This window comes from Zingiber officinale, chromosome 5A, assembly GCF_018446385.1.
Source record: "Zingiber officinale cultivar Zhangliang chromosome 5A, Zo_v1.1, whole genome shotgun sequence".
NCBI classification, from domain to species: Eukaryota; Viridiplantae; Streptophyta; class Magnoliopsida; order Zingiberales; family Zingiberaceae; genus Zingiber; species Zingiber officinale.
In genome coordinates, this window is record NC_055994.1 from 139,884,092 (window position 1) to 139,911,856 (window position 27,765).

Below are 27,765 nucleotides of genomic sequence, written 5' to 3' on the forward strand. Positions count from 1 at the left end.
TTTATATTCTATATTTCTAAGAATCAATTTTGGATTCAATAATATGGTTAGTTTTTTCTTTTTCTTAATTTTACATGGTATCAAAGTGGTTCTCTTTCTTTGACCTAATTTTTCTATCATCCCTTGTTATTACTTCCTGTTGTTGTTGCCATCTTCTATTACTGCAGCCGATTTCTGTGTCGATGCCTTGTGTTGTCGATTTTAGCGTTGACACTCTTTTCTATCAATTTCGACGCTGACGCCCTGTGTTGCTAATTTTGATGCTGACGCTCTTTTCTACCGATTACCGTGTGATGCCCTATGCTGCTAATTTCGACGCTGGCACTCTTTTTTGTCGATTTCGGCGCAGACGCCCTTTGCTATTAATTTCAGTGCCAACATCTTTTTCTACCAATTTCGGTGCCGACACCCTATGATATCGATTTCTACGCCGACATCCTTTTCTACCTCGAATTTTTTGTGTGACAACGGGTCGTCCTGACCCCAATTTTTACAGATTATACAGATGTGTATCTTTACAGTTTGGTTATTTTGAGCATTATTCGTTCAATCATCATGTCTGGTCGTACAGATGTTTCATGGAAATCTTATCTGTATATGTTGGAACAATTTCAACAGTTCCTTCACAACCCTCTGTCATGTTAGCTTCTTCTCATATAGGTTTGTCATCATCTAGTATTTCAGGTATATCTTCATCCTCGTAGGTTTTGGACTCTGGTGCCTCCCATCATATGTCATCTAGTTTATCATCTTTTATTTTTTTTTCTCTAAGTTCATCTATATCTATTGTGGCAGCTGATAGTACTCTTATGTCATTAGTAAATATTGGTTCAATTGTTACATCTTGTTTATCTCTTACTAATGTTTATTATATTCCGAGTCTTACTTTAAATTTTGTTTCTGTTAGTCAATTATAAAGTCTAGATAGCTAGTCTTTTTTTTCTTCATCTAATTGTTATGTTCAGAACCCACAATTTCAGAGGTTGATTGAGACAAGTCGTAGGTAAGGAGAACTCTATGTTTTAGAGCAACTCAAAGTACCAGAAGTTGTAACTTTGAATGTGGATTTATCATATTTTTCATTTGAACCATTTATCTTGTGATTTTTATTTGTAGCACTCTTGTTTAGGTCATATTTCAACGTCTAATTTGCAATCTTTAGCTTCTACAAGAATATTAGGACCTTTAAAAAGTTTTGATATTTATGATTCTAGTAGTTATAAACTGTTGGACCCCGTGGTAGTTTTGATGTGGTCAACCAAGTTAGTTAGGTCTTGCGTTTTGTCTGAACCCTGTGTCTGAGTGTGCAGGAACTTAGGAGTACAGGAAGTCGAGCGGAAGACGCAGCTAGCGAGAAGGATGGCACGGGAAGGGAGCTGACGGGCTCAGTGCGTCCAAAGGACAAGAGATCTGCGGAAGAGTACTCCGGTGGAGCGAGAAGAACGTGCACGGCGTTCGAGGGACGAGAAGCCGGACGAAAGTCTGCTCGAGGAGAAGGCCGGGAACTAGGTTCGGGTGAGCCCTATTCCAGATGGCCGCAATCACCCAAGGAACCGAATCGGAGCAAGTCAACTGGGAGTTGACTTGTCAACGGTTCGGTCGACCGAACCTATTGATCGGTCGACCGAACCCTTCATTAACTGAAGCCAACCGCAGCATACACGTCGAATGCCACGTCAGAAGCTGACCGTTGGTGAAGCTGATCGGTCGACCGAACATCCTGATCGGTCGACTGAACCGAAGCTAATCCAGAGACCAAGTCGAGCAGTTTGATCAGGTCAACTCAGCTGGAGACCGCTGGCCGATCGGTCGACCGAACAAAAGGATCGGTCGACCGAACCTAGCTCGATCCACAGAGACTACACCTGGACGGAAAGCTGGGCAGGTACAGCAGGTTCGGTCGACCGATCCCTCTCGAGTTAAAACCTGATCCCGAAGATCAGGTCATCCGATAAGCTCTAGAACCCCTATATAAAGGTGGCTCTCGGGCAGCTTTAAAGAACAACGAATTCATACGAAAAAGCAACTCTGTAATTTCTGTTTAAGCAACTAGTGAACTTTCAAAGTGTAAAAGGTTGCTCCGCCTTCAGAGAAGGAGTTTTCTTACTGCGCCTTTCATCGCCCTGGATTAACAACCCTCTTGGTTGTAACCAGATTAAAACTCTGAGTTTTATTTCTTTTCTGTCATTTTGTTTTGTTATTAAGTGTTGCTTTATTTTAAGAGTTGAAAATTTTTGAGGAGGGTTATTTTTACTCGCAGGCAATTCACCCCCCTTTTGTCGATCCCCGCTGCACCATCAAAATAAATTGGCCAAATTTTCTGTCTTATCATTTTCTAAAAGTCTTTATTTTTCTTCTGCTTTATTTGATCTATAAGTCAAGGAAGGTATTTTTTTTTACAAGATAATTCATCCTCTTTTACCAACCATCAGGGACCAACAGATCTAGCCAAGTGAATAATTTTGATCAGTCTACTGACCTTTTAGGTTGGTTGGATCAATTAGACCAAGTTGATAGATTTGGCTCAACCAATCAAATTAGACAAATTAATTAAGAGATAAAATGGAATGAGATTAGTAGACTTAATTGAAACATATTGAATGGAATGTAGAAGAAAGTATATTAAATAGATAAGACAAGTTAAACTAATAAAAAAAAAGATGAACAAATGAGTCAAATATCAAATAAATTATTATACTAATTATACATTTTATTATTGCGACTAAACGACTAAATGAATTGGATCATTTTTTATTCTATTTTAAATTCTATTCCAATTTTATTTTGTTCTTTGTTACTTACTAATGAACCCCTTCTAAGAGGATGATCACCCGCCATTACCTAAGAATATCTACTGGAAATATATTTGACAGAAATATAAAAATGCAATTTTTATCCTTATCGTCAAAAGGTGCTCCTCAATGTATTGGATTTACTAGCTTTGAAAAAGAGAGAAGTTAAAATAGAATAAAAAGAGGCATGAGCATAACCATGTCCACTGATTTACAACATTAATATATAACTAATAAAATTACTATAAAATTTTCCTTCGTATTTCCAAAATTGACAAATATATTTTGTGAGAGCTCGATGCTCCAATGAAAAATACAGAGTACAAACAGAATTTGGGAACATATGAATGAGCAACAAAACTCTCGGTAAGCATGAAAAGTTGTTCAAAGACTGGACCAAAACAAAGATGAAAAGATAAGAAATAGGAATTCTAACAAACATTGCAGCTCATCCTGCAAAAGCCAGGCAATTCTGATGTTCCGACCATGTACTCCGGATTCTTTGTGCATTCTCCAAGCGCAGCCCACCTCGCGCAGTTGTTGTTCTCGTCAGTGCAATTTCCTTGGCTAGTGATGATTTTGTCAAAGGAGGCCACATGAATCCATTTTGTAGCTGACCATTTCTCGCCTTCTATTACGGGACATCCTGCATGGAGGCTAAGTGGATCGGTAGTAGCATCTGGATGAAGGCTGAAGAATAGAAGCGCATCCCCTCTCTTTGGCTTAACTAAAAGGCCAATCAGATGCAAAAACAAAAATCACTATTATTCACAATAAACAAGGTAATGCTCATTAAATCTTCATTACAGAGAAGAACAAAATATGAACGATTACACTATATCCTAAGCCATCACCTGCAACCCCTCGCCGTCCACACTCTGATAAGTCATCATCCTTAACATGTGCTCCACGTTGCGACAGCTCCTACTAGGCACAAAATAAAAGTCAGCACTAGCATAGCATGCAACTTATGTACACCAGTCAGGCAGCCAAGGAATAAAGGATTCAGTCGATTAGATTGACCACTTTGTTGGCTCATATAAGAGGAAATAGTCACATCTTGCCACAATATAATATCATGCTAACCAAAGTAGTAAAACCTAGCAAAGAGAAACGTAGCTGGCAACTAACCTGAGCTGAAGGAAACACAGTTTCCCCACCTTTGGCCACATCTGAGAGATACATGAGTACAGTAGCTATTCGATGACCACCACGAACAATATTAACTTTGTCCGAAAAGTAATCAAAATGGGGTTCATACTTCTGTCCCTGTTCATACCGTAAAACTTGTATGTCCTCTCCATTTTCTGGAATTCATCAAACAACTAATTAGTTAATCTTTCTTTAAAGTATAGAAATAGATAAAATCAACTTTGTATACAATGATCACATTGTCAATCACCCAACAGTAAGGTCTTCAAGTCATTACTTCCTATATGGTAGAATCCAAACAATTACAGAAAGAAATGGCAGATGTTTCCATGACAAGTCTGCTGATCTATAAGGAAAACCCTTCCTTACTTCTTCCCAGAAAAGACTAATCAAATGAACTCCCAGTTCTTATTTGGCAGCAGCAAAGAGCAACCTTGTGATTCCACTGACTGTTGGGTTTTACAAAACAAGAACTATTAAATCTATTAAATAATTATGGTCTTCACACTCAACAGAAATATTTTACTAGGCATGGCTCCTTTAGGGAGTCCTTTAAAATGAGAACACAGAAATGCAAATAACAAATTATCAATAAAAATTATTACTGCCTTTAATGTGCACAAGTGAAAAAGGACCAATAATAAAAAATGACAGGACAATCTCAAGAAGATTAATAGCATTAAAAATAAAAATTGACACAGAATACATGGAGTGGAGCTATAATAACAGATGTTTTTCCTGAGACATAAACTATTTTTATTTAATTTTATTTTTGAGGAAATACTTAACACTATCTTAAACCAAGTAGAAGGCAAACCTTTAGGAAGAAATGTCCATGCTGCAATTTTATCCTCTATACCTGAAACGATTGGATCCTGCAAAGGATTCATGTTAGTCACAACAAGCATCAACTACATTAAAACTTATCATCTCTTTTATCTTTTTTTCCCATTGTTTCCTTTTCTAACATCCATCCAATTTTCCACTTTGGTTGAAAATTCTACTTCTATAGATAATAGCAATCTAAACTCCTATATTTTCCATTCTTTCCAATCTGAGATTTACCCATCCATTCCATGAAGCATCACTAGGAAAGTGAGGTAAAAAAAATGCAATTGAACTACTTTTGATTTTCTTCACAGGAGCTTATTCCAATCATGTAAAAGCAGTAAGATACAATATCTTCATAGAGGAAGGAATTTGCATAGTAGGGTAATACCCTTAAAGCATTGTTTAATGTTTTGATTAACTCTTAACTTGAGCAAATAGAAATAACATCTATGTACCATACCTTTCATTGCTCAAAATAGTTCAGATGGATGCATAATAGTAAAACAAAAAGTTTATATATCCAAAGGCAAAGTTTTTGTTCTTTTTTTCCATGTACATCTGTAATTTGTATGAATGCAAGGAATGATGCAAATTTTGTATGCTAGTCCATCCCACTATGACATGATCGATGTGTGTTTATTATATTATGAAATTGTCACAAATCTTGTGTAAGTTCAACAGGATATTCTAATACACTTGTCTGGTGACAAGGGAAAAAATCCAAACTAATGCACTTTGGCTTGTATCCATTATCCCTTAATCTTCCTAATATTAGCCATTTTAGACAAATAAATATATTGATTGGGACTTTGGGATAAGTCATCATCAATAAATGCAAATATTTTGAATTTGATCACTCAAGTTTGAAGTTTTGATAATTTTATAGCCCATCATTTTTCTTTTTGAAAAAAAAAACTCAATTTATCCCTTGAAGTTTATATTTTAGATTCAATTTAATCCAATTTTCCTGAATTGCACAGTTTGTGATGATCAAGTGCAAGTCACATCCATATTCAATTTAATTTAAATAGACCAAATGGTATTATTAAATTTGTTGAGAGCAAACTATGTTTTAGTTTCAACCTGTTTCAGTTGCCCAAATTGTATCAAGTTTTTGAGGAAGAGCAAGTTAGTGTTCCTTTTAAATTCAGGTCCTAATTGATTATAGGGTCAAACTTCATGGGTAAATTTGAAATTACAATAAATGCTAACGTGATATCCAAGTGTGTGCCAAGACTGAATTCCTACCTTCGCACATTTATTTCACCTAATTGATTGTTGTGATGTTCTGCTTTGTTTGCACCATTTTTTCTATTTGGATTCCAGTAATGAATAAGTTTCTGATTTAACTTGCATACTAGACCATTAATATATAAATTTCCAAGTAACTTATGCCGTTGACATAAATAACTACCTAATAAACTTACAAGTTTTGTTTGATATTTTTTATTCTTACTACTTTGAAAATGTGTGTAGACAAAATTCAAACGCCTTGAATACTTTAATGTATAGAGAAGGCCTGCAAATAGTGCTCCCCAGTTTCCAAGGGTCGGACAATATCAAGCAAGAAAGGCCAGGATCGGAATGGAGCCACATTGGTGGGTTGGCATGTCCTAGAATATGAATTTACTACCACCAATTTAGATTTAAGTTTTTTAGCTAAAAATCTACTACCAAATTGGTGGGTTGGCATGTTTAAAGTTGGAACTGGCAAGTTGTGCATTTGGGATAATGGAATATGGAGCCAAGATGCGTCTACTACATTCTTTTTGCATTTAGCATTTGAACCATGTAGTTCAAATATCAAGCTGAGCCACTCCCCAGCAGGTTAGGTTATAACACGAACATAGCAAGAGAGTAACACGAGCACAATCCAATTCCTCGAGTGCTAATAGATTTCACACCTTTCCCTTTCTGATGAACATCCCGGAGCTAGTGCGGACTTCGCTCAACGTGCTTTTCCCTGACAAATTATCCGCCACCGCCGACCTCTTGAGCTCCGATCTCGCCTGGACAACAGGAAACCGATTCAGATGTCAGATCCGAACCAAAAGAAACACTAAAAAGACACATGAAAATTGAGCTACTCACGAGAGATATCAGGTGATCGCACTCTTCCTCGGTCAAGAAGCCTTCGTATACGAAAGCTCTGCCAAGCACGGATTTACTCTAAAATGGCGTAGATTCAACAGGGAAATGAGTGAAGAAATGGGGATTGAGCACTGACCTGGGCTTCCACGAGAGCATCCTGGATTTGGAGGGGTTGACGACGAGATCGGAGGAGGAATGCTGGAGGAGGAGCAGGAAGAAGAAAAGAGGGGAGAGAGATGAAACCATGTCCTTTCTTCCGTATTGGATTCTCTGTCGACGAAAGAGGGGAGAGAGGGCGAGAAATGGGACGGTGGAGGAAGCAGATCTGGTCTTCGGATCATGGGGTAGTTGTGGAACCGCCATCGTATTTCTTCATCCAACGGACTACTATTTTTCTTCTTTTTTTTTCCTAATAAAAGAAAAGGAGACTGTTATTGCCCTTTTATCGCATTCCTCTTTTCTAAAATTAATTTTATATTATTTTTTTATTAATCATGCATTATCTTTATTTTTACATTTAATTAAGTTTTAATCAAATCTTAAAATACCTTATATACTTATTTTAATTTGTATTAAGGATTCTAAATTTTTTGATACTTTAAAAGAGATTTAAGGATATTTTAGTAAATAAGGGTTGAACAATAAAAAATAGGAATTTGTTAGATAACTGTGAGCAAAATTAATTTTGAATCATTTAGAAACTTTGAGACATTATCAAAAACCATTCACTTTTCGAATATAAGAAGATTTTTTATTTTTTAACTATGTTCTTTGTCGGATATACTGGTACAAGCCGGTATGATATCATTTCCATGTTTCATATTCTATTTCTTTACTTTCTTCCATTTTCTATAACGTGAAAATACCTCAAGATCGACTTCTAAGTCAGTGTCATGTTCCGGATTTATTAGGCGAATCAGGAGAGAAGACAAACATACTCCACTTCCTCAGCTTGCAAAATTATATGAATGTATATATATGATTTCTGCCTCTAATTTATATCCTTGAATACCTAAATAGGCAAATTAAGTAACATGCTAAATAAATCGATTCAAACTAAAGAATTCTGTATAACTTAGCAGTTAAAACACTAAGGCTAATGCTCAACTGGCCGAGTTGCTAAAGCCAATGACAAGTTCTATTATTATTATTATTATTATTATTATTATTATTATTATTATTATTATTGTTGAGTGACAGCATTATGAATCTTTTGCACATACAAGTCAAACTTGCTATTCTTTCCAATGTTACATATGCCATCAGTTGTCATTTCAAACAGGGGAGCCTGGAAGGAGTTTAAACTTTAATTATTTGAATTATATCACACTATGATTACCTTTACATTAGGCAAACTTCAAGTCATACTTCAGAAAACAAGTAGACGAATTGAGGGCATTATTGGTTGTAGCGAACGTCCATTATTGCTTTTATTGCTTGGATGCGAGAAACAATAATAAGAACAAGGTGATTGCGTGGTACAAACTTTGTTTCCTGGATAGAGATATGAAAGAAGTCGCCAAGATACTTAAGCTGGACATCCGTCTTCAGCCAAACTAAGGCCTAACTTCCATGTACATTCCAAAGAAATAGGTAGTACTCGGCATTGCTTTGTTTTCAGTGGAGATTACGGGTGATCAGGCCCTCGAATATGGTATAGAGATCCTTGTTGTCTGGGCCAAAAATCTCCCCAGCCTTTCGTAGCGTTTCCTGGAAAGCAATTGAAATAAGTTTTGCAGTGGGCTGACAATGGAAAATTTGTAAGATGACTGACTGGGAGAGGCTTGTGGCAATCAGAATACCTCTCTCGACTGCTTGTGAGCATTCAATTCTTTGACATTGGACAGGAATGCACTGAACTGCTCGTAGGACAAACGATTCCTACATACATGTTCACAAGCCATCATAATCAAATATATACAATGAGCTATGGTCAAAACTGCTACTTCAAACTGTTGAGTCAGTCCCTCCTGTTGAACACATTGATTCGACAATAACAATTGGCACGACTACCATGTAACTCGAATACATATTTATGTTTAAGGGGAAAAAACAATATATGTTCTGCTAAAAATGCAAAAAAAGTTCAGTTGGTGTTTTAAAAATAGTTATATGCGCCACTTAATAACATATAAAAACAAAAAAGACATCTTGAAGACAGACATTAGTAGGAAAAAACTGTCAGTGGAATACCCTTTTATAGCTATAATAAGATATTTGTTGTCAGATCCGGAAAGCGGAACTAATGTACGAAAAACTAGAGCCTTTTACATACCGCACTTGACGAAAAAATTCTTTTCCATCAACCCGAGTTCGCCCTGAAACAAACCAGGATCTTGAATCAATGAGGAGAAAACATATTACAACATTTCTCCATCAAACTAATATTAATGCAGTGCATTCCCGGTCTACTATAAATTACAAAAAATATCATAATTATTTACCAGACATTGCAGAAAATTATTTGCCTCTTCAGCTCTGAATTTTTCTCATTCCATGTTTGAATTTTAGCGAGAACTCACAAAAAGAGGAAAAGGAGTCTTCATTGCTCGCTTAAATCCCACATTGAATCTTTCAGTCTAACCGTAAGTCTAGATATACCACTAGCTTGAGAAACACACATTCAACATTAGTGTCATTTGCTAGAGACCTGGCACTTCACCCATCACTCAATTTTATTTGATCATCATCAATCAAGAGATAAAGTAACCTCTACCAATTAGTGATAGCTCCAAATTTCCCTTTTATCGAATTTATGTTAATTCAGTAAAATATGATTAGTTATTTAAAGATGTAATAGATATAATCTATAAAGTTTCAGTAACCATATCAAATGCTAATTTGATATTATAGATAATTATGATGATATCTTATATGCTATCATTCTGATTTTATCAGTTTATTATTTATTATGTATCTACGGTATTATTAATAATTAGTGTCTAATGATATACAAGATATTCTTCTTATGATTTTTGAACATCATTTGCAATGTCATATATATAGCAATTTTTATTTTTATTTTTTATTTTTCCAATTGACTCTGATTTCATTAATTCCGCCCGTGGCGAACCAATCATAGCCGATTCCAAGCCCGGATAAAGGAGAAGGGTTGTGTTAAGTTGTCGCTCGTGACTAACTCTTGCATATTTAGTACTACACCCGAGTTCTGGAAATGTAGCGGTCCTTGGGTCCGATTGTAATGTCTCGACAAAGACCGTTACATCTCCAGAACTCGGGTGTAGTGCTAAATATGCAAGAGTTCATATTGCAGGGTCCAACTATAATGTATCAGCAAAGATCGCTATATTTCCATAAGAACTTGGGTGTAGTGTTAAATAGGTAAGAGATCTCACACCATAGGTTGGATAAGAACAAATATGATAGGAAAACTAATAATCTAAGATTTAGAACATGGAACATAGAAATCCTCACTGGTAAATCAATGGAAGTAGTAGATAATTAGTATTTTTTTACAAGAGACAAAATGGGTAGGCGAGAAGGCAAAACTAATAGAGAACTCGGGTTTTAAGTTATGGTACACAGGAAAGAGTAAAGCAAGAAATGGTGTGGGTATTGTTGTAGATAGTTCGTTAAAGTATAAAATTATATGAGTAGTTAGAAAAGGGGATCGAATTATAGCCCTTCAGATAATAGTGGCGAAAAAAACTATGAACATAATTAACATATATGCATCGCAAGTAGAATTAGATAAAGCTACCAAATCAAGATTTTGGGGCGACTTAGATGAAATATTACAAAAGATTCCATCAAATTAAATGATTTTAATAAGAGATTATCTAAATGGGCATGTCAGAGTGAAAAATGAGGAATATGAGAAGGAACATGGAGGTTATAGGTTTGGAATGAATAATAAAGAAGGAAAAAATTATATTAAGTTTTGCGATAGCATATCACCTTATATTAGTTAATACATTATTTAAGAAAAGGAAGGGGAGCCTTGGCGCAACGGTAAAGTTGTTGCCATGTGACCAAAAGGTCACGGGTTCGAATCCTGGAAACAGCCTCTTGCAAAAAGCAGGGTAAGGCTGCGTACAATGGATCCTTCCCTGGGACCCCGCATGGCGGGAGCTTCGTGCACCGGGCTGCCCTTTTTTTTTTTTTACATTATTTAAGAAAAGAAAAGAACACTTAGTCACATTCAAAAGTGAGAATAATAAATCACAAATTGACTTTCTTATAGTTAGGAAGAAGGATAGAAAGATTTGTAAAGATTGCAAGGTCATTCCTGGAGAAAGCTTAACTACCCAGCATAGGTTAGTAGTGTTAGATAGACGTCTCAAGCATAATATCAATAAAAAGAAAATATATATGACTCCTAGAATTAAGGAGTGGAAGTTAAAGGATTAGAAGCAAAATATATTTAAGGAGAAAGTAAGAGGTAGGAGTACAAGTATTAGGTGAAATATATGGTGACTCTAATATGACATGAGATAAGATGGTATCAAAGTTGAAAATAGTAGCTAACAGTGTACTCGGTGAGTCAAAGGAATATGCACTACTAAGTAAGGAATCTTGGCAGTGGAATGAGAAAGTACAAGAGAAAGTGGAGGAAAAATGAATAGCTTATCAGGAATTATATATTTGTAAGAATGAGGAAAACTTAAAAAAATATATAATAGCTAAGAAAGAAGCTAAGAGAGTAGTGAATGAAGCAAAGAATGAAATTTTTGAACGATTATATCAAAAATTGGATGCAAAAGAAGGGGAAAGAAACATTTATAGAATAGCTAAAGTGAGAAAATGGAAGACAAGGCATCTTATCCAAAAAAAATGTATTAAAATGAATGTAATAAGGTACTAGTAAACGATGGAGAAATAAAAGAGCGATGGAAGAAGTATTTTCATCAACTTTTAATGAAGGTTTAGGTGACCAACTTAACTTAGGTAATTTAAGTAAGGCAAATGAGCATAGAAATTTAAATTTTTATCATAGAATTTAAACTTCAGAAGTAGAACTAATTTTAAATGGGATATATAATGAAAAAGTCATTGGACCAGATGATATTTCGATAAAGGTATGAAAGTACATAGGGAAACAAGGTATTAAATGACTTACAAAATTATTTAACATGATATTGAAAACGAAAAAAAGTTTGATCAATGGAGGATAAGTACTCTAGTTCCCTTGTAAAAAAACATGGGAGACATACAAAATTGTGCAAACTATAGGAGTATTAAATTAATGAGTCATACCATGAAACTTTGAGAAAAAGTAATAGAAAAAATATTAAAGAAAAAGACCACGGTGACCAAAAAATCAATTTGGGTTCATGCTTGGAAGGTCGACAATAGAAGTTATACATCTTCTTAGACAATTAATTGAAAAATATCGGGAGCAAAAACAAAATCTACACATGGTATTCATTGACTTAGAAAAAACTTATGATAGAGTCCCAACAGAAATTACATGGAGAATTCTATAAAAGAGAGGTGTTAACGTAACATATATTGAACTAATTAAGAATATGTACGAGAATGTAACGATTAGAGTAAAGACTTCAGGTAGAGTAACTGAAACATTTCCAATAAAGATATGGTTATGTCAAGGATGGGCTCTAAGTCCCTATATTTTTACACTAATTATGGACGAACTCACTAGTGCATGTTGTTTGCAAATGATATTATTTTAGTAGATGAAACACGTGAAGGAGTAAATGCTAAATTAGAATCTTTGCGGGAAATACTAAAAGGGAAAGGTTTTAGACTTAGTAGAATAAAGATATAATATATGGAATTTAAGTTTAGCAATATTAGACATAATGAGACGATTATTAAGATAGGAGATGACGAGTTACCCGGAACCGAGAACTTTAGATATTAGGATCATTTTTACAAAATGATGGAGGATTAAGAGAGATGTCTTACATATAATATAATTATGATGGTTGAAATAAAGGAGAGTGTCGAGTGTTTTATATGAACATAAAGTACCTCTAAAACTTAAATAAAAATTCTAAAAAATCGTAGTTAGACCTGCTATGTTATATAAAGCTGAATATTGGACTATAACTCGAGCACATTAGCAAAAAATGAGTTACAGAGATGAGGATGTTAAGGTGGATGTGTGAACATACGAAAATAGACAAAATAAAAACTAAGAGCATTAGAGAGAAAGTCAGAGTTGCATCTATTGAGAGAAAACTCCGAGAGACACGTTTAAGATAGTATGGGCATGTACCAATAAATGTTCCAGTTAGGCGATGTGAAAGTATAACAAACACGCATATCAAACGAGGAAGACCAAAAAAGACTTGGTTAGCAATAATAAAATAAGATAAAATTTATTTAAATATAGATGATGATATAGTAGGAGATAGAGCTCAATAACGTAAAAGGATCCATATAGCCAACCTCATCTAGTGGGATAAGGTTTGGTTGTTGTTGTACTCTAATTTCATTGATCCTAATGATATGATACCAACATGGTACTTGGATAGTTTGCTATTTGATCCTTATATGGAGACCTATTTTGACAACCATGGTTCTAACTTCCAAATATAATGAAAAATATTGAACTAAGTATGGTCAAAGCTAGATTGCCATCATCACTTCAGGTTATAAATGACACTTAAATTTCAGAACGGGTAAGGTAATTATCTTATCATTAGGTGAATGAGAACATATTTTTTAATAATGAACACTAATAAAATATATAGATATTGGCCCTAGTCTAATGCAGTTCCTAAATATGTATTCAAGAACATCAACATCTCAGTATATTACTTTAAAAACTGACATCTCGATATGTTCCATCTCCATTAAAAATTTCTCCATCAATGAAACCATGCTATAATATCACTACATGCATTAAAAGTGGGCATGCTGATATTTTTTTATATTCAAATTTTATAGGATATCAATACTATGTTGCAGATCAATAACTTCTCCCTGAAGCAAAGAAACTTCGCAACTTATGGTGGCAAGTAGCATATGCAAAAAGCCTACACAAGTTCTGTACAATGATGAATCTTCAAGAAATTCAAAAACCTACCTGTTTGAGACACAGGATCAAAAGGAGAGCTCACTGAGCTTTGGTGACTTGCTGGCAAGGAAGAAAATACTGATGACCTATCATCAAACATGTTCCTTGTGGTAGCAACTGAGATGGAGTGCCGCCTCGGGGGTGAACCTGGAGGAGTAAGTCTTGGTGTGCCACCAAGTGATGATAAAAAACTAGCTGGTCTGCTCTCTTTAGATCCTGAAATGAGGAGAACAAGGAAAGTATGATAGCAATTCTGATGTGTTTCAAAGTGCTGCATGCATAGTATCTGCATACCATCTACTTCAGCAGAACCACCATGCTCTATAGCAGAATTTCCAGATACAGATAATTGGTTTTGGAGGGAAGACCTATTTGGGGTTAAAACAGTATCCTCATCTGAAATGTGTATCCCAGATCTTAGTCTACAAGTAGACCATGGAATTGATTTTTGAAAATACTAGTATATAAATAATGAAAAATATGCAAATTTTTTGTGACAATTACGACATCTGATAATACCATCAATATTAGAGAAACTAGCTGTTTCTGAAATCTTTGGCGCTACTCTGGCAACAATTCCTTGCTACACAGAAGGAAAGTAATCAAAGCAACTGCTTAGTGGCTACAAGTGGTATGCACTTATGACAAGGAAAATTTAAAAAGGACTAGATATAATATTTCTATTACCAAATACCAATAAAGTATTCATGAAATAAGTGACCAAATCAAGATTTTGAGAATACAAAAATTTACCGGACTGTCATCTTCTTCTTGAAGTGATTGCATGAGTGTCTTCTTGAAAATTTCCAACTACACAAACCAAAATTCAAGAGACTAATGAGAATAAATATACAACGCCAAAGAAAAAGTTGTGATAAGCGGTGGTCAATGATGTACATATAATAATGTGATTTTAGCATGAACTACTCACAAATTATTCATGTGATAGGATAAAAACTTAGATGGTGATGATTATATGTTCACAATAGAAAAATATGCTCTCTGATATAGAGCATGATTATGCTAATCCAGAAGGGAATTTTTCAAACCCTTTATTACGGGATGAAACATATTACCACAGGCAAAGCAGAAGTGAAGTCTGACCCAGTGGTAGATTGTGCTATATTTCTTACAATGTCATCCAAGCATTTGAGCCAATATGCATATAGCTTATTGATCATATGTGAAAACTCGACAATGCTTCATAATTATTAGTGCATTTTCATATTTGTCAATACATTTAATAAATCAAATTGCAGAATATCTATGCTAAAGCATTCTGAACATCAATACAACTTTAGTTTAAGAGCACAAAATGGAATTGACTAATAGCCACTAGGCCATATTTGTCCCAACTATTTTGGTTCCCTATATAAATCTTATCCCTCCATTTAGTTTTATGCAATACTATCTCATTACTTATAGAAAATATAACAAAATAATATGAGAAAACTGAAGGATTTCTAGCATAAGTTCATATTCAGAAGTCAATTTTTTCCTTTTTTATTTTTGCATGATTATTATGAAATTTATAGGATTAAAGAAGGGAACAGATCTTTTTAGATGGGTTCGTGTTAACCTTATCATGCTATGATGCCATTAGAAATTATATATTTATCAATTTAATATTCATGATAGCCTTAGATGGCGTCGGAGATAAGGTAATACGAATGCCTCAATGATACTTCAAGGATCTTAGTTTATTGCTAAATTGGTGAGAAATAAATAATCCTCAGATATAATGTCATTAATACCAATGAGTTGATGTGAAAAGGAAAGATTGACTACATTGTTACCAAGAGAGAGTTGAATCTGATTCAAAATGTCAAGGGACTTAGGTGGGAGGCCTCTTGGCATCTAAGCATCCTTAATAAGTCTCACTTAGTAATAATGTGGGGATAAAAGGTAATTCATCGTCCCCTTCTCAATTCCTTCTTCAATATATATTTCAACATGCCCCTTTAGAATCATTAGAAAAGGTGAGGCCGTTAACTTTGATATCATGTTAAAACTAATCCAACCAAAAATGTCAAGGCTTAGAAAGGAACCTCTTCATATTTAGGCATGCCTATTAAATCACACTTAGCAATGTAAAACTAAGAGGTGGAGTTCCATCCTCCTCCTTGCTTCCTTACTCCCTTTAATGTATTTTAACAATCAAATTCCTAAAATCATTTAATTGATAGTAAGATTAATATGTGGCTATCTTCATAGATAACATACTCATTATCACGGGAAAAAAACCAAATGTAATATGTGATTGAACATAACTCACTAGTTGGCACCGGGCAGGATAGCGATTATCCTATGGGCTGACGAGAAAAGGGAAATTGAGGAGAAGACAAGAAGAACTTTCTAAAAGGAAACTTTTATTAAAATTAGAGGGTTGGTTCCTCTATATTTAAATACGATTATGATATACACCACAACCTAAGACTTAAATAAAGAAAGAAATTACAATTAACAGAAAGAAATTACAATTAACATATCTTAATTCCAATCTTGTAAAGAAAGGAAATAGATTTCTACCCAAAAAGGAAAATAATTAACTTAACGATCTTAACTCAAATCAAGACGCGGATCAAGACAAATCCTCTTTAAAAAATACCAAGAATACGTAAATTACCCTAAATATCTAAAAAATAAAAATTACCAAAACTAACAAAAAACACTGAAAAGGATTTAAATGGTGGAATTTGGGGTTAAAAATTTAGCAGTTACGATTTCACCAATAACAAGCGTAGGTTTTTAAATTCTACACGTGTGGCGACAGACAGAGCCTGATTTCGAGTCACGAGTCAAAAGTTATGACCATTTGAAGTTTGAAGGCTTAAATTGGGCTTCATCATGGGTTGGGCATGCATCAGTCTCCCTGGCTTGAAAAGAACTTGCCCTCGAGTTCAGATTAACTTCATCAGTAACCGTCGAATAAGGAGTTAGGTGCTTCACATTGAAGACATCAGAAGTCTTCATATGACTAGAAAGGCGCAATCTATAGGCATTGTCGTTAATCTTCTGCAATATCTCGCATGATTCGATCTTTCTATCACTTAGCTTATTATACTCTCCAACAAGGAAACGATCACGAGTCAATACAACTCAGACAAATCTCCAATCTTAAAAAGTACCTGTCGACAATAACTATCGACCCGAGCCTTATACTTGGCATTGCTTTCCATAATTGTTAGTTTCACCTGCTCATGAATACCTTGAAGATGCTCTGCCATCTCATCTACTTTAGGATTAATTCGTCCTACACGTGGAACAGGGGCTAAATCTAGAACACCTAATGGATTCCGGTCATAGACAATCTCAGAAGGACTTAATCCCGTGGCCTTGTTTCTCGATCTGTTGTAGGCAAACTCTGCTTGGGGTAATGTCAAGTTTCACTGCTTTGGTTTAGTTCCTGTAAGGCATCTTAAAAGATTGCCTAGGTTCTTATTTACCACCTCGGTTTGTCCATTTGTCTGAAGGTGGTAAGCACTGCTAAAGTTTAATTGTGTGCCTAATTTCCCCCATAAGCTCTTCCAGAAGTGGCTGATGAATTTGGTATCTCGATTTGAAGTCATGGACCAAGGAACGCCATGTAAATGCACGATCTCCTTGAAGTAAAGATAGGCAATTCGAGCAATATCCATAGTCTTCCTGCAAGCTACGAAATGTGCCATCTTTAAGAATCTGTCAACGACAACAAGAATTGAATCTAAGGCTCGTTAGGTGCGGGGCAATCCCAATACAAAATTCATGCTGACATCGAGCCAAAGAGTTTCAGGAACGAGTAGGGGAGTGTACAAGCCCGCATTTGTTAGAACCCCCTTAGACCGCTGGCATACAGAACATTTGTCAACAAAGTGAGCCACATCGCTGGTCAACTTGGGCCAATAAAAATTGGCAGAGATAAGAGCCAACGTTTTATCACGTCCGAAGTGCCCCACATAATAAAGCTCGCTCATAATCTGCTGCCTTAGAGAGCAGTCTGAAATGCACAAATACAACCCACAAAACAAATAACCATTATGCAAAATAAAATCATGTCGGTAACCATCATGTACCTCTTAGAATATCCTTCCGAATGATGGGTCGGCTGTGTACATATCTAGAAAAACCCAAAGCCTGCAATGTTGGTACTCATGGTGATGAGTAATGAAGAACGTTGACTCAAGGCATCTGCAGCACGGTTCAGACTTCCAGCTTGGTGCCTTAGTGTAAAAGTAAACTCTTGTAAGTAAGTCACTCACTTGACATGTTGCCTGCTCAACTTGTGTTGATCATTGATGTACTTTAGTGCTTCATGATTAGTAAACAGGATGAATTCCTTCCGTACTAGGTAGTGTCGAGCTTCAAGGACTGCACAATGGCATAGAACTCCAAGTCATAGGTAGAATAATTTTTCTTAGACTCGGAAAGCTTCTCGCTAAAGAAAGCAACTGGTCGCCCAAACTCCCAACCCCCACCTCACCCCACCCACCCCCAATACCTATGCCGGATGCATCACAGTTGACCTCGAATAATCTGTCAAAATTAGGAAGGGCCAGAACTGGTGCTTCGATCACCCTTTATTTGACTAGTTGAAAGTTAACCTCTGCTTCTTCAGACCACTTGAAATCCTTTCCCTTAAGACACTCGATGATAAGAGCAATCAGAGTGCTAAAATTTCTGATGAATCGGCGGTAGAAAGAAGCTAAGCCATGGAAGCTTCTAACATCGTGCAAGGTCCTCGGTTAAGGTCACTCCAGGACTACATCTATCTTTGTTTAGTCTGCATGTACACCATCAGTAGATACAATAAAGTCGAGGAAAGTTATCCATGTAGTAAAGAACGAGCACTTCTTCTTGTTTACAAATAAACACTCCATGTTCAGCTTTTCGAAGACAGCACGGAGATAATCAAAGTGTGATACCCATGTCGGGCTGTAAACGAGGATGTCGTCAAAGTATACCACCACAAACTTTCCTATAAAGGACCGCAAGACCTGATGCATAAACCTCGTGAAGGTGCTGGGTGCATTGGATCGTCCAAAAGGTATAACCATCCACTCATATAATCCATGTTGCATCTTGAAGACCGTCTTCCATTCATCACCCGGTCTTATTCTGATTTGGTGATATCCGCTTTTAAGATCAATTTTTTAGAAGACCTTAGAACCAAATAACTGATCCAACATGTCGTCTAAGCGGGGAATTAGAAACATGTACTTCCCTGTAATCTTGTTGATAGCTCTGCTATCAACACACATATGCCACGAGCCATCTTTCTTCGATACTAGTAGGGCAGGAACTACACAGGGGCTCATACTCTATCGGATGTGTCCCTTTTCCAACAACTCCTCCACCTAATGCTACAATTCTTCTACTTCCTTAGGGCTAAGCCGATAAGTTGGTTGATTAGGCAAACCCAACCCCGGAACAAGGTCAATCTGATGTTGGATATCTCGCATAGGCAGTAACTCAGAAGGAAGATCCTTTGGCATCAGCTCATCAAAATCCACTTGTAGCTATTGTACTTCAGCTGGTAACTCCGTGTCCATGGTAGGAGCAATGCTTTGGCACGATAGCAAAGCATATACAACTTCATGCTCCACTTCATCTAAAAACCTGGATATAGAAAGCAAATTAGTATTTTTAGCTATCGGAATTGGAGTAGTTCCTTCCCGCCACGGCGCCAACACAATTCTTTTTCCCTTGATGTTAAGGATATAGGTATTCTTATGCCCATCATGAACAGCACTGCAATCATATTGCCAAGGTCGCCCTAATAAAACATGACATATGTCCATAACCATCATATCACACTAAGCACTATTAAAGTATTTGCCAATTGAATAGAAAAAGAGACATCGTTGGTCTACTGTTACCTCACTTTCTTTATTCAACTAAGATAACTTGTAGGGTTTAGGATGACGATCTGTCTTCAGTTGTAATTTCAGATATATGTTCTCACAACTACCATTGTCGATAATCATCTTGCAGACTTTATTCGCGATGGTTCAGGTAGTATGAAAAATATTGGTTCTCAACCAATCATCCCCCTCACCCTTAGGAGTCCGCAAACTCTTACGAATGACCAAGAACGACCAGTCTCATGGCCATCGTCATACATCACTTCGTCTGATGCTTCATACATCAGATCGCCCATTGCTGTTGTATCTTCTATCACATCTTCCTCGATCAACAAGTTTTTGCCCTTTGGATCAATAGAAGAGGGCTTCCTGCATTGGTGTGTCATATGTCCTTGTTCACCACATTGATAACATTTGATAGAGGCTTTAGAGTAGACCTGTGGTGACCGCTGTGGTGCCCACTGCGATGATTGTTGTGGTGGTTGCTGCTATGAAGGCAAGAATTTTGAGGGCGAGTTGGCCGACTATTTTGGTCTCTTCTCCCCACTGGTTTCCGATTTTGTTGCATTTTACCCGCTAGGGCACGCTGAAAAGCCTCTGACACCGTCGAGAGTGAATGAACACTAAGGGCATCTTGCAAGGTCAAGCGCAGACCCCCTAAGTAACGTGCCACCTTCTGCTTCTCCGTAGGTCGTTTTAGGCCATCAGTTGGGAAAAAAAAAAATTTGTATATTTGTTGACCGATCTCGTACCCTGTCTTAATGAGTGAAGCCATTGGAATAGAGTTTAGATGTAGCCATGTAGGCGAAGGGAAGGAAGTGTTCTGTCGTGTTTTCCTTCATATCTTCCCAGTCAATTATTTGGGATTTACCTTATTTGTCTCGAGAGTGCCGCATTTGTTCCCATCATGCTGATGCTCGCCCTTTTAGTCTGATGGCAATTAACTTCACCTTCATCCGATCTAGAACTCACTTGTAGTCGAAGATCTGCTCTACTTCGTTGATCCAGTCAATGAAGTCCTCTGCTCGCAATGAACCAAAAAATTCGGGCAAATCCTGAAATTCGAAGTCTCCAGCAGATTCCTCTCGTCCACGATGTTCCTAAGGAGAGTCCCGCCGGTGATATAGGTTCTCGAAGGAAGACTCAGATCCACGATCTAAAATTTCACAATCTTCAAGATCTCGTGTTGCCATACGCTGGTTAAATCGGCAATTTGCCTTCATAAATCCACAATCGTCATTATGTCCTAGATGCGATCACAGGGCTTAGCTTCCTCCGTCGAAGCCTGCCTGTTGTGGCGACTGCGACTACGACCACGACGACTCGCTATTGGATCTGACGATGACCTTCTCGTGCTCTGATACCAACTAGCGCCAAGCAGGATAACGATTATCATGTGGGCTGACGAGAAAAGGGAAATTGAGGAGAAGATTAGAAGAAGAACCTTCTAAAAGGAAACTTTTATTAAAATTAGAGGGTTGGTTCCTCTACATCTAAACAGGACTCTTATATAGACCACAACCTAAGACTTAAATAAGGAAAGAAATTACAATTGACATATCTTAATTCCAATCTTGTAAAAAAAGAAAATAGACTTTTACCCAAAAAGGAAAGTAATTAACTTAATGATCATAACTCAAATCAAGACACGGCTCAAGACAAATTCTCTCTAAAAAAATACCATGAATACATAAATTACCCTAAATACCCAAAAAAATAAAATAAATTACCAAAAATAGAAGAAAAAAAAAACCCTGAAAAGGGTTTAAACAGCGAAATTTGGGGCTGAAAATTTGGCAGTTACGATTTTACCAATAACAAATGTAGATTTTTAAATTTTGCACGCGTGGCAACAGACAAAGCCTAGTTCCGAGTCTCAAGTCAAAAGTTACGACCGTTTGAAGTTTGAAAACTCAAATTAAGCTTCATAATAGGTTGGGTCTGTATCACTAGTAGATGGGGAAAAGTAACACAACTATGCTTAAGTAAATCAATATGACTTGCACATTAATAAATATGTCATGGTCGGTCCTAAGTCTGGATAAAGGAGGAGGGTTGCGTTTTAAAACTTTGATAAATGTTCTATTAATAGATTCATTAAACTATTGTGATAATGCTAGGTTGTTCCTGGAAGGAACGCGTTGCAGGGTCCGACTGTAACGTCTCGACAAGAACCACTACATCTCCAGAACTCGGGTGTAGAGTTCGCGTTGCAAGGTCCGACTGTAATGTATCAGCAAGGACTCTACATCTCCATGAGAACTTTGGTGTAATGTTAAATAGGCAAGAGTTCTCACACCATATGTTGGATAAGAACAAATATGATAGGAAAACTAATAGTCTAAGATTTGGAACATGGAACATAGAAACCCTCCCTGGTAAATCAATGGAGGTAGTAAATATGATGATTAGAAGAAAAATTAGTATTTTGTGTGGACAAGAGACGAAATAGGTAGGCGAGAAGACAAAGATGATAAAGTACTCGAATTTTAAGTTATAATACAAAGGAAAGAGTAAAGCAAGAAATGATATGGGTATTGTTCTAAATAGTTCGTTAAAGCATAAAGTTGTATGAGTAGTTAGAAAAGGGGATCGAATTATAGCGCTTCAGATAATAATAGCGAAAGAAACTATGAACATAATTAGCGTATATGCACCGTAAGTAGGATTAGATGAAGCTACCAAAATAAGATTTTGGGACGACTTAGATGAAGTATTACAAAAGATTTCGTCAAATTAAATGATTTTAATAAGAGGTGATCTAAATGGGCATGTCAGAATGAAAAATAAGAAATATGAGAAGGAACATAACGGTTATGGGTTTGGAAGGGAAAACTATATTAGGTTTTGTGATAGTATATGACCTTCTATTAGCTAATGCATTGTTTAAGAAAAGAGAAGAACACTTTGTCACGTTCAAAAGTGGAAATAATAAATCAAAAATTAACTTTCTTATAGTTAGGAAAAAGGATAGAAAGATTTATAAAGATTACAAGGTCATTCATGGAGAAAGTTTAACTGCCCAGCATAGATTAGTACTGTTGGATATACGTGTCAAACATAATATCAATAAAAATATATATGACTCCTAGAATTAAGGGGTGGAAGTTAAAGGATTGGAAGCAAAATATATTTAAGGACAAGGTAGAAGTACGAGTATTAGGTGAAATATATGGTGACTCTAATACGACATGGGATAAGATAATATCAAACTTAAAAATAATAGCCAAGAGTGTACTCGGTGAGTCAAAGGGGCATGCACCACTAAATAAGGAATCTTGATGGTGGAATGAGAAAATACAAGAGAAAGTGAAATAAAAACGAATAGTTTATAAGGAATTATATATTTGTAAGAACGAGAAAAATTTTAAAAAATATACAATAGCCAAGAAAGGGCTAAGAAAGTAGTGAATAAAGCAAAGAATGAAACTTTTGAACGATTATATCAAAAATTGGATAGATAAGGGGAAAGAGACATTTATAGAATAACTAAAGTGAGAGAAAGGAAGGCTAAAGATGAATGTAATAGGGTACTAGTAAACGATTGAGAAATAAAAGAGTGGTGGAAGAGGTATTTTATTAACTTTTTAATGAAGGTTTAGGTGACTAACTTAAGTATAGAAATTTAAATTTTTATCGCAGAATTCAGACTTTAGAAGTAGAATAAGCTTTAAATGAGAAGTACAATGGAAAAGTCATTGGACAAGATGATATTCCGATAAAGATATGAAAGTGTCTAGAGAAACAAGGTATTGAATGAATTATAAAAGTATTTAACATGATACTGAAAATAAAAAAAAAATGTCTGATAAATGGAGGATAAGTATTATAGTTCCCTTGTATAAGAATAAGGGAGATGTACAAAATTGTGCAAACTATAAGGGTATTAAAGTAATGAGTCATACCATGAAACTTTGGGGAAAAGTAATAGAATAAAGATTAAGGAAGGAGACCACCGTGATCGAAAATCAATTTGGGTTCATGCATGTAAGGTCGACAATAGAAGCTATATATCTTCTTAGACAACTAATTGAAAAATATCGAGAGCAAAAACAAGATCTTCATTGCCTTAGAAAAAGCTTATGATAGAGTCAGAAATTATATAAAGAATTTTAGAAAAGAGAAGTACTAACGTAACATATATTGAACTAATTAAGAACATATATGAGAATATAATGATTAGAGTAAAGACTTCAGGCGGAATAACTGAAGTATTTCTAATAAAGATAGGGTTACGTCAAGGATCAGCTCTAAGTCTCTATCTTTTTACACTAATTACGGACGAACTCACTATATACATCCAAGATAGTACCGTGGTGCATGTTATTTGCAGATGATATTGTTTGGCAGATAAAACATGCAAAGGAGTAAATACTAAACTAGAATATTGGCATGAAATACTAGAAGGGAAAGGTTTTAGGCGTAGTAGAATAAAGATAGAATATATGAAATTTAAATTTAGAAATATTAGACGTAATGAGACAATTCTTAAGATAAGAGATGATGAGTTGTCCAGAACCGAGAGCTTTAAATATCTAGGATCATTTTTGCAAAATGATGGAGGGATTGAGAAAGATATCTTACATAGAATTCAAACAGGATGGTTGAAATGAAGGAGAGAGTCGGATGTTTTATGTGCCGTAAAGTACTTCTAAAATTTAAAGAAAAACTCTACAAATTCACAATTAGACCTGATATGTTATATGGAGCTGAATGTTGGACGACTCGAGCACATGAGCAGAAGATGAGAGTTGCAAAGATGAGGATGTTAAGTTAGATGTGTGAACATACGAGAATGGATAGAATAAGAAATGAGAGCATTAGAGAGAAAGTTGAAGTTACATCTATTGGGGGAAAACTCCGAGAGACACGTTTAAGTTTGTACGGGCATGTAATTAGACGGCCAATAAATGCTCCAGTTAAGCGATGTGAAACTATGACAAATACACATATCAAAAAAAGGAATACCAAAAAAAGATTTGGTTAGCAATAATAAAATAAGATAAAATTTATTTAAGTATAGATGATGATATAGTAGGAGATATAGCTCAATGGCGTAAAAAGACCCATATAGCCGACCCCAGCTAGTGGGATAAAGGCTTGGTTGTTGTTGTATCATGTAGCAAGTGGAAAAAGAGGAAATATCACAACTATAAAAGGAGTGAAGGTAATGAAAGTTTTGAGTAGAGAATTACGAACCTACCGAACAATATTAGTGTGTTCCCCATTGATTAATTACCATTAAACTAATTGAGATTATTTTCTATGTACTCTCACCAAATAAAGAGAGAGCAAAGTAGTACACAAGAATCCTTTGTCCTACAGATGCTACAGTTGGATTCCCAGTGAAATCTCAGTCTTTGGGAATAAACCATGCCTCATTGTTCCTCAACTGGTTATCGCTCCAGTTATACAAACATTTGACTAGGTCAAGTATCTCCAGTGTATTGAAATCATAGATACTGTAAATCAATCTCATATACTATGATAAAAGTCACCTACATGACACAAGTAGGAAAAAATCTGCATAAGCACACATGATCACTGACAGAGCAGAACAAAAGAACAAATAATAAATGAGAAGAATTAGAAACAAACACACAAAACAAGAATTGAAATACATGAAGCAGTGAAAAGAATAAGTTTCTGAATCAAAGTTGATCGAGAATAAAACCATTCCTGAACAACTAACAACAAAAAATCTAGATCAAACACTTTGGACTGAATTTAAGAGTTTTGCTATGACCCAAAAGTTAGGTCAGGACTGAAGACTTCTCAGTAGTGAAAATTGCAGCCATCAACAGCATAAACTTAGTAATGAAATAAATGTATCAAGCATCTTGATGTTTTTGGGTGATAACTAATAAATGTATCTTGCAATTGTCTACATAAGATAAATAGTCGAGACTAAATTTAAGACCAAAAACTGAAATATATGAGATTTCAATTGAGTCAAAAGATTGTTTTTCTCATTAAGAAAAAAAAAATTGACTACTCTCCTAATGAGATGTTTAAGATTGGATAGTGATTCTCCAACATCCCCTATCTAATTCTTCTTTCTCTAACCGAACTCATTTTCATCGAAGCAAAATGCTCATGCCGTGATTAATAGCAAGACAATATCAATGTCAACCTTTCATAGTCAAGGAAAAAAATATATTAAATGGATGATCAATACCCTACCCTGGACACATCTCGGTTGAGCTTCTTTACAGTGTTGGAGAGAGAAGCGTTATCATTCAAGAGCGTCTCCTGCGAAGACCGAAGCCCATGAAAACCATCCAAAAAACTACAAAAGAGGGACCATCGCCAAGAGGGGGAGGGAAAGGTCTAACCTTTTCGTCCTGGGCGTGGGCGAGCCGTTCGGAGAGCTCGGAGAGGGAAGCCTCGAGCGTCTCGAGCTTGGCGCGGAGCTCTGCGACGAGGTCATCGCGCTCGGAGAGCCGGAGGCGGAGGACGGAGACCTCGGACTCAAGTCCCGAGATGCGGGAGGCTAGGGCGATGGAGGTGATCTTGCGGGCCACGTCTAGCAGCTCGAAGGGGTCGGCAGGCAGCGCCGACAGCACTTCCTCGGGCAGATCGAAGTCGGGCGGCGCGGCCGCCCCTGCCATATGATTTCCTCAGTCCTTTTCTCCTCAATTCTCCTCCTCGATTCTCGTTCCCAAGTCGTTCGTATCAGCTGGAACCGATTGAAACAACTCAATAATTGGCACAAATTCCAGAACAAGATGGAGAAAAAGAAGATTTTTAACACTCGATAATTAAGATAAAAGTTGTGGAGACGATTTGCGCGGATGGATATCTTGTATTCTTGCGGGATTGAGTGCATGGCAGGGAAGGTATGGATTGGTATCGGATTGGGTGGAAGGGGATTGTATGGCTCCGGACCAATTTGGCATCCAGAAGTTGATATTTCATAGTTGAAAATTATATTTTTTTCAACAAATTAACTAAATTTTTAAAATTATTAAATCCCGTATCCTAATCTATTTTTACTTTATATTTACTTGTGCCTACTCCCAATTCAGAAAGATATGGAATTAGGTGTTATATATTTATTTATATTTTTTTTATTATATTTATATTCTTAAAATAATTTTTAAAATTCAAACATATTTAAAAAATTTAATTTATATTTAAAAAATAATTAATCTCAATATGACATATGAAATGATGTTTGTAAATATAAATATAATCAAGAGAAATAAATAAATTATGTCATTTGAGTTCTCTAGTTGAATCTAACGATTTCAATCAAAAATTAATTCATGAACTTAAAGAAATCAGAATAATATAAAATCAAATTTTATATGTTTGTATAATTCTTCTCATTATATTTATATCCTTATATATTATTTCCATATGTGATATTGAGAGTGATAATTTTTTAAACACGAATCATATTTTTTTAATTGAGTGTTATAATGTAGCAACAGTAATCTGAATAGATTTAAAAATGAAATTGGATTTAATTTGATAATTTTAAATTTTACCTATATGATTTGGTATTTGATAATTTTAACTATGATTAAGTAGTTTACCGTATATTTCAGATTTGAATTCCAAAACTACGTTAACGTATGATTTTGCAATTTTAATACAAGAAATATGATTAATTTCTTTAATCACCTTATTCGAGAAGGAAATTAGTACATACGATAAATTAATTAGAATTATTTAATTGTGTTTGGAACAATCCCCAACTAGCCTAGATTCTACCAGATAGATTCCAAATCCCATTTCGGGTTATATTATGCAATTCTCAATAGGATTTTTATATTTGTTACAATTGTCTTCTCTAACGTAATAATCAGAGGTTGATTCTCAAAAACTGATGATTTAGATTTACATTATTATATATCTGACGCCTGTGCACCTACATGTACCTCCCTCTATATCCGTTGAATTGACACTAGTGGGCATTAATGTAGCGGATCTACATTTATATTTGTTACAATTGTCCCAGGTTGGTATCGAATTGTCACTCAGGTATTCACAATTCGATTCTCAACTAGATATATTTATAAGGTTTTTTCTCTAAATGGGGTGCGCA

The 27,765-nt window shown here is 35.7% G+C and overlaps 2 protein-coding genes across 3 annotated transcripts; both read right to left on the bottom strand.

Moving 5' to 3' along the window:
* Positions 1 to 3,031: 3,031 nt before the first annotated feature.
* LOC121982103 (probable prolyl 4-hydroxylase 4) lies at positions 3,032 to 7,257 on the bottom strand. Its single transcript, XM_042535011.1, has 7 exons — positions 7,003 to 7,257; positions 6,867 to 6,924; positions 6,680 to 6,784; positions 4,762 to 4,819; positions 3,924 to 4,099; positions 3,647 to 3,716; positions 3,032 to 3,519 (listed from the first exon to the last, which is right to left on the bottom strand). Exons 1-7 carry the CDS (start codon positions 7,227 to 7,229, stop codon positions 3,224 to 3,226), a joined length of 990 nt encoding a protein of 329 aa, XP_042390945.1. The 5' UTR covers positions 7,230 to 7,257; the 3' UTR covers positions 3,032 to 3,223.
* A 904-nt stretch (positions 7,258 to 8,161) lies between these two features.
* Positions 8,162 to 26,618, bottom strand: LOC121982104 (uncharacterized protein At4g15545-like). 2 transcript variants are annotated; one of them, XM_042535012.1, is made up of 10 exons: positions 26,465 to 26,618; positions 26,048 to 26,391; positions 25,896 to 25,964; positions 14,626 to 14,682; positions 14,392 to 14,455; positions 14,167 to 14,268; positions 13,882 to 14,088; positions 9,142 to 9,184; positions 8,669 to 8,747; positions 8,162 to 8,576 (listed from the first exon to the last, which is right to left on the bottom strand). In XM_042535012.1, the coding sequence occupies exons 2-10, from the start codon at positions 26,321 to 26,323 to the stop codon at positions 8,484 to 8,486; spliced, it is 990 nt and encodes a 329-aa protein (XP_042390946.1). In that variant the 5' UTR covers positions 26,324 to 26,391; positions 26,465 to 26,618; the 3' UTR covers positions 8,162 to 8,483. The 2 variants fall into 2 exon arrangements, with proteins under 2 accessions (XP_042390946.1, XP_042390947.1); XM_042535013.1 differs by having other exon boundaries at positions 26,469 to 26,603.
* Positions 26,619 to 27,765: the final 1,147 nt, after the last annotated feature.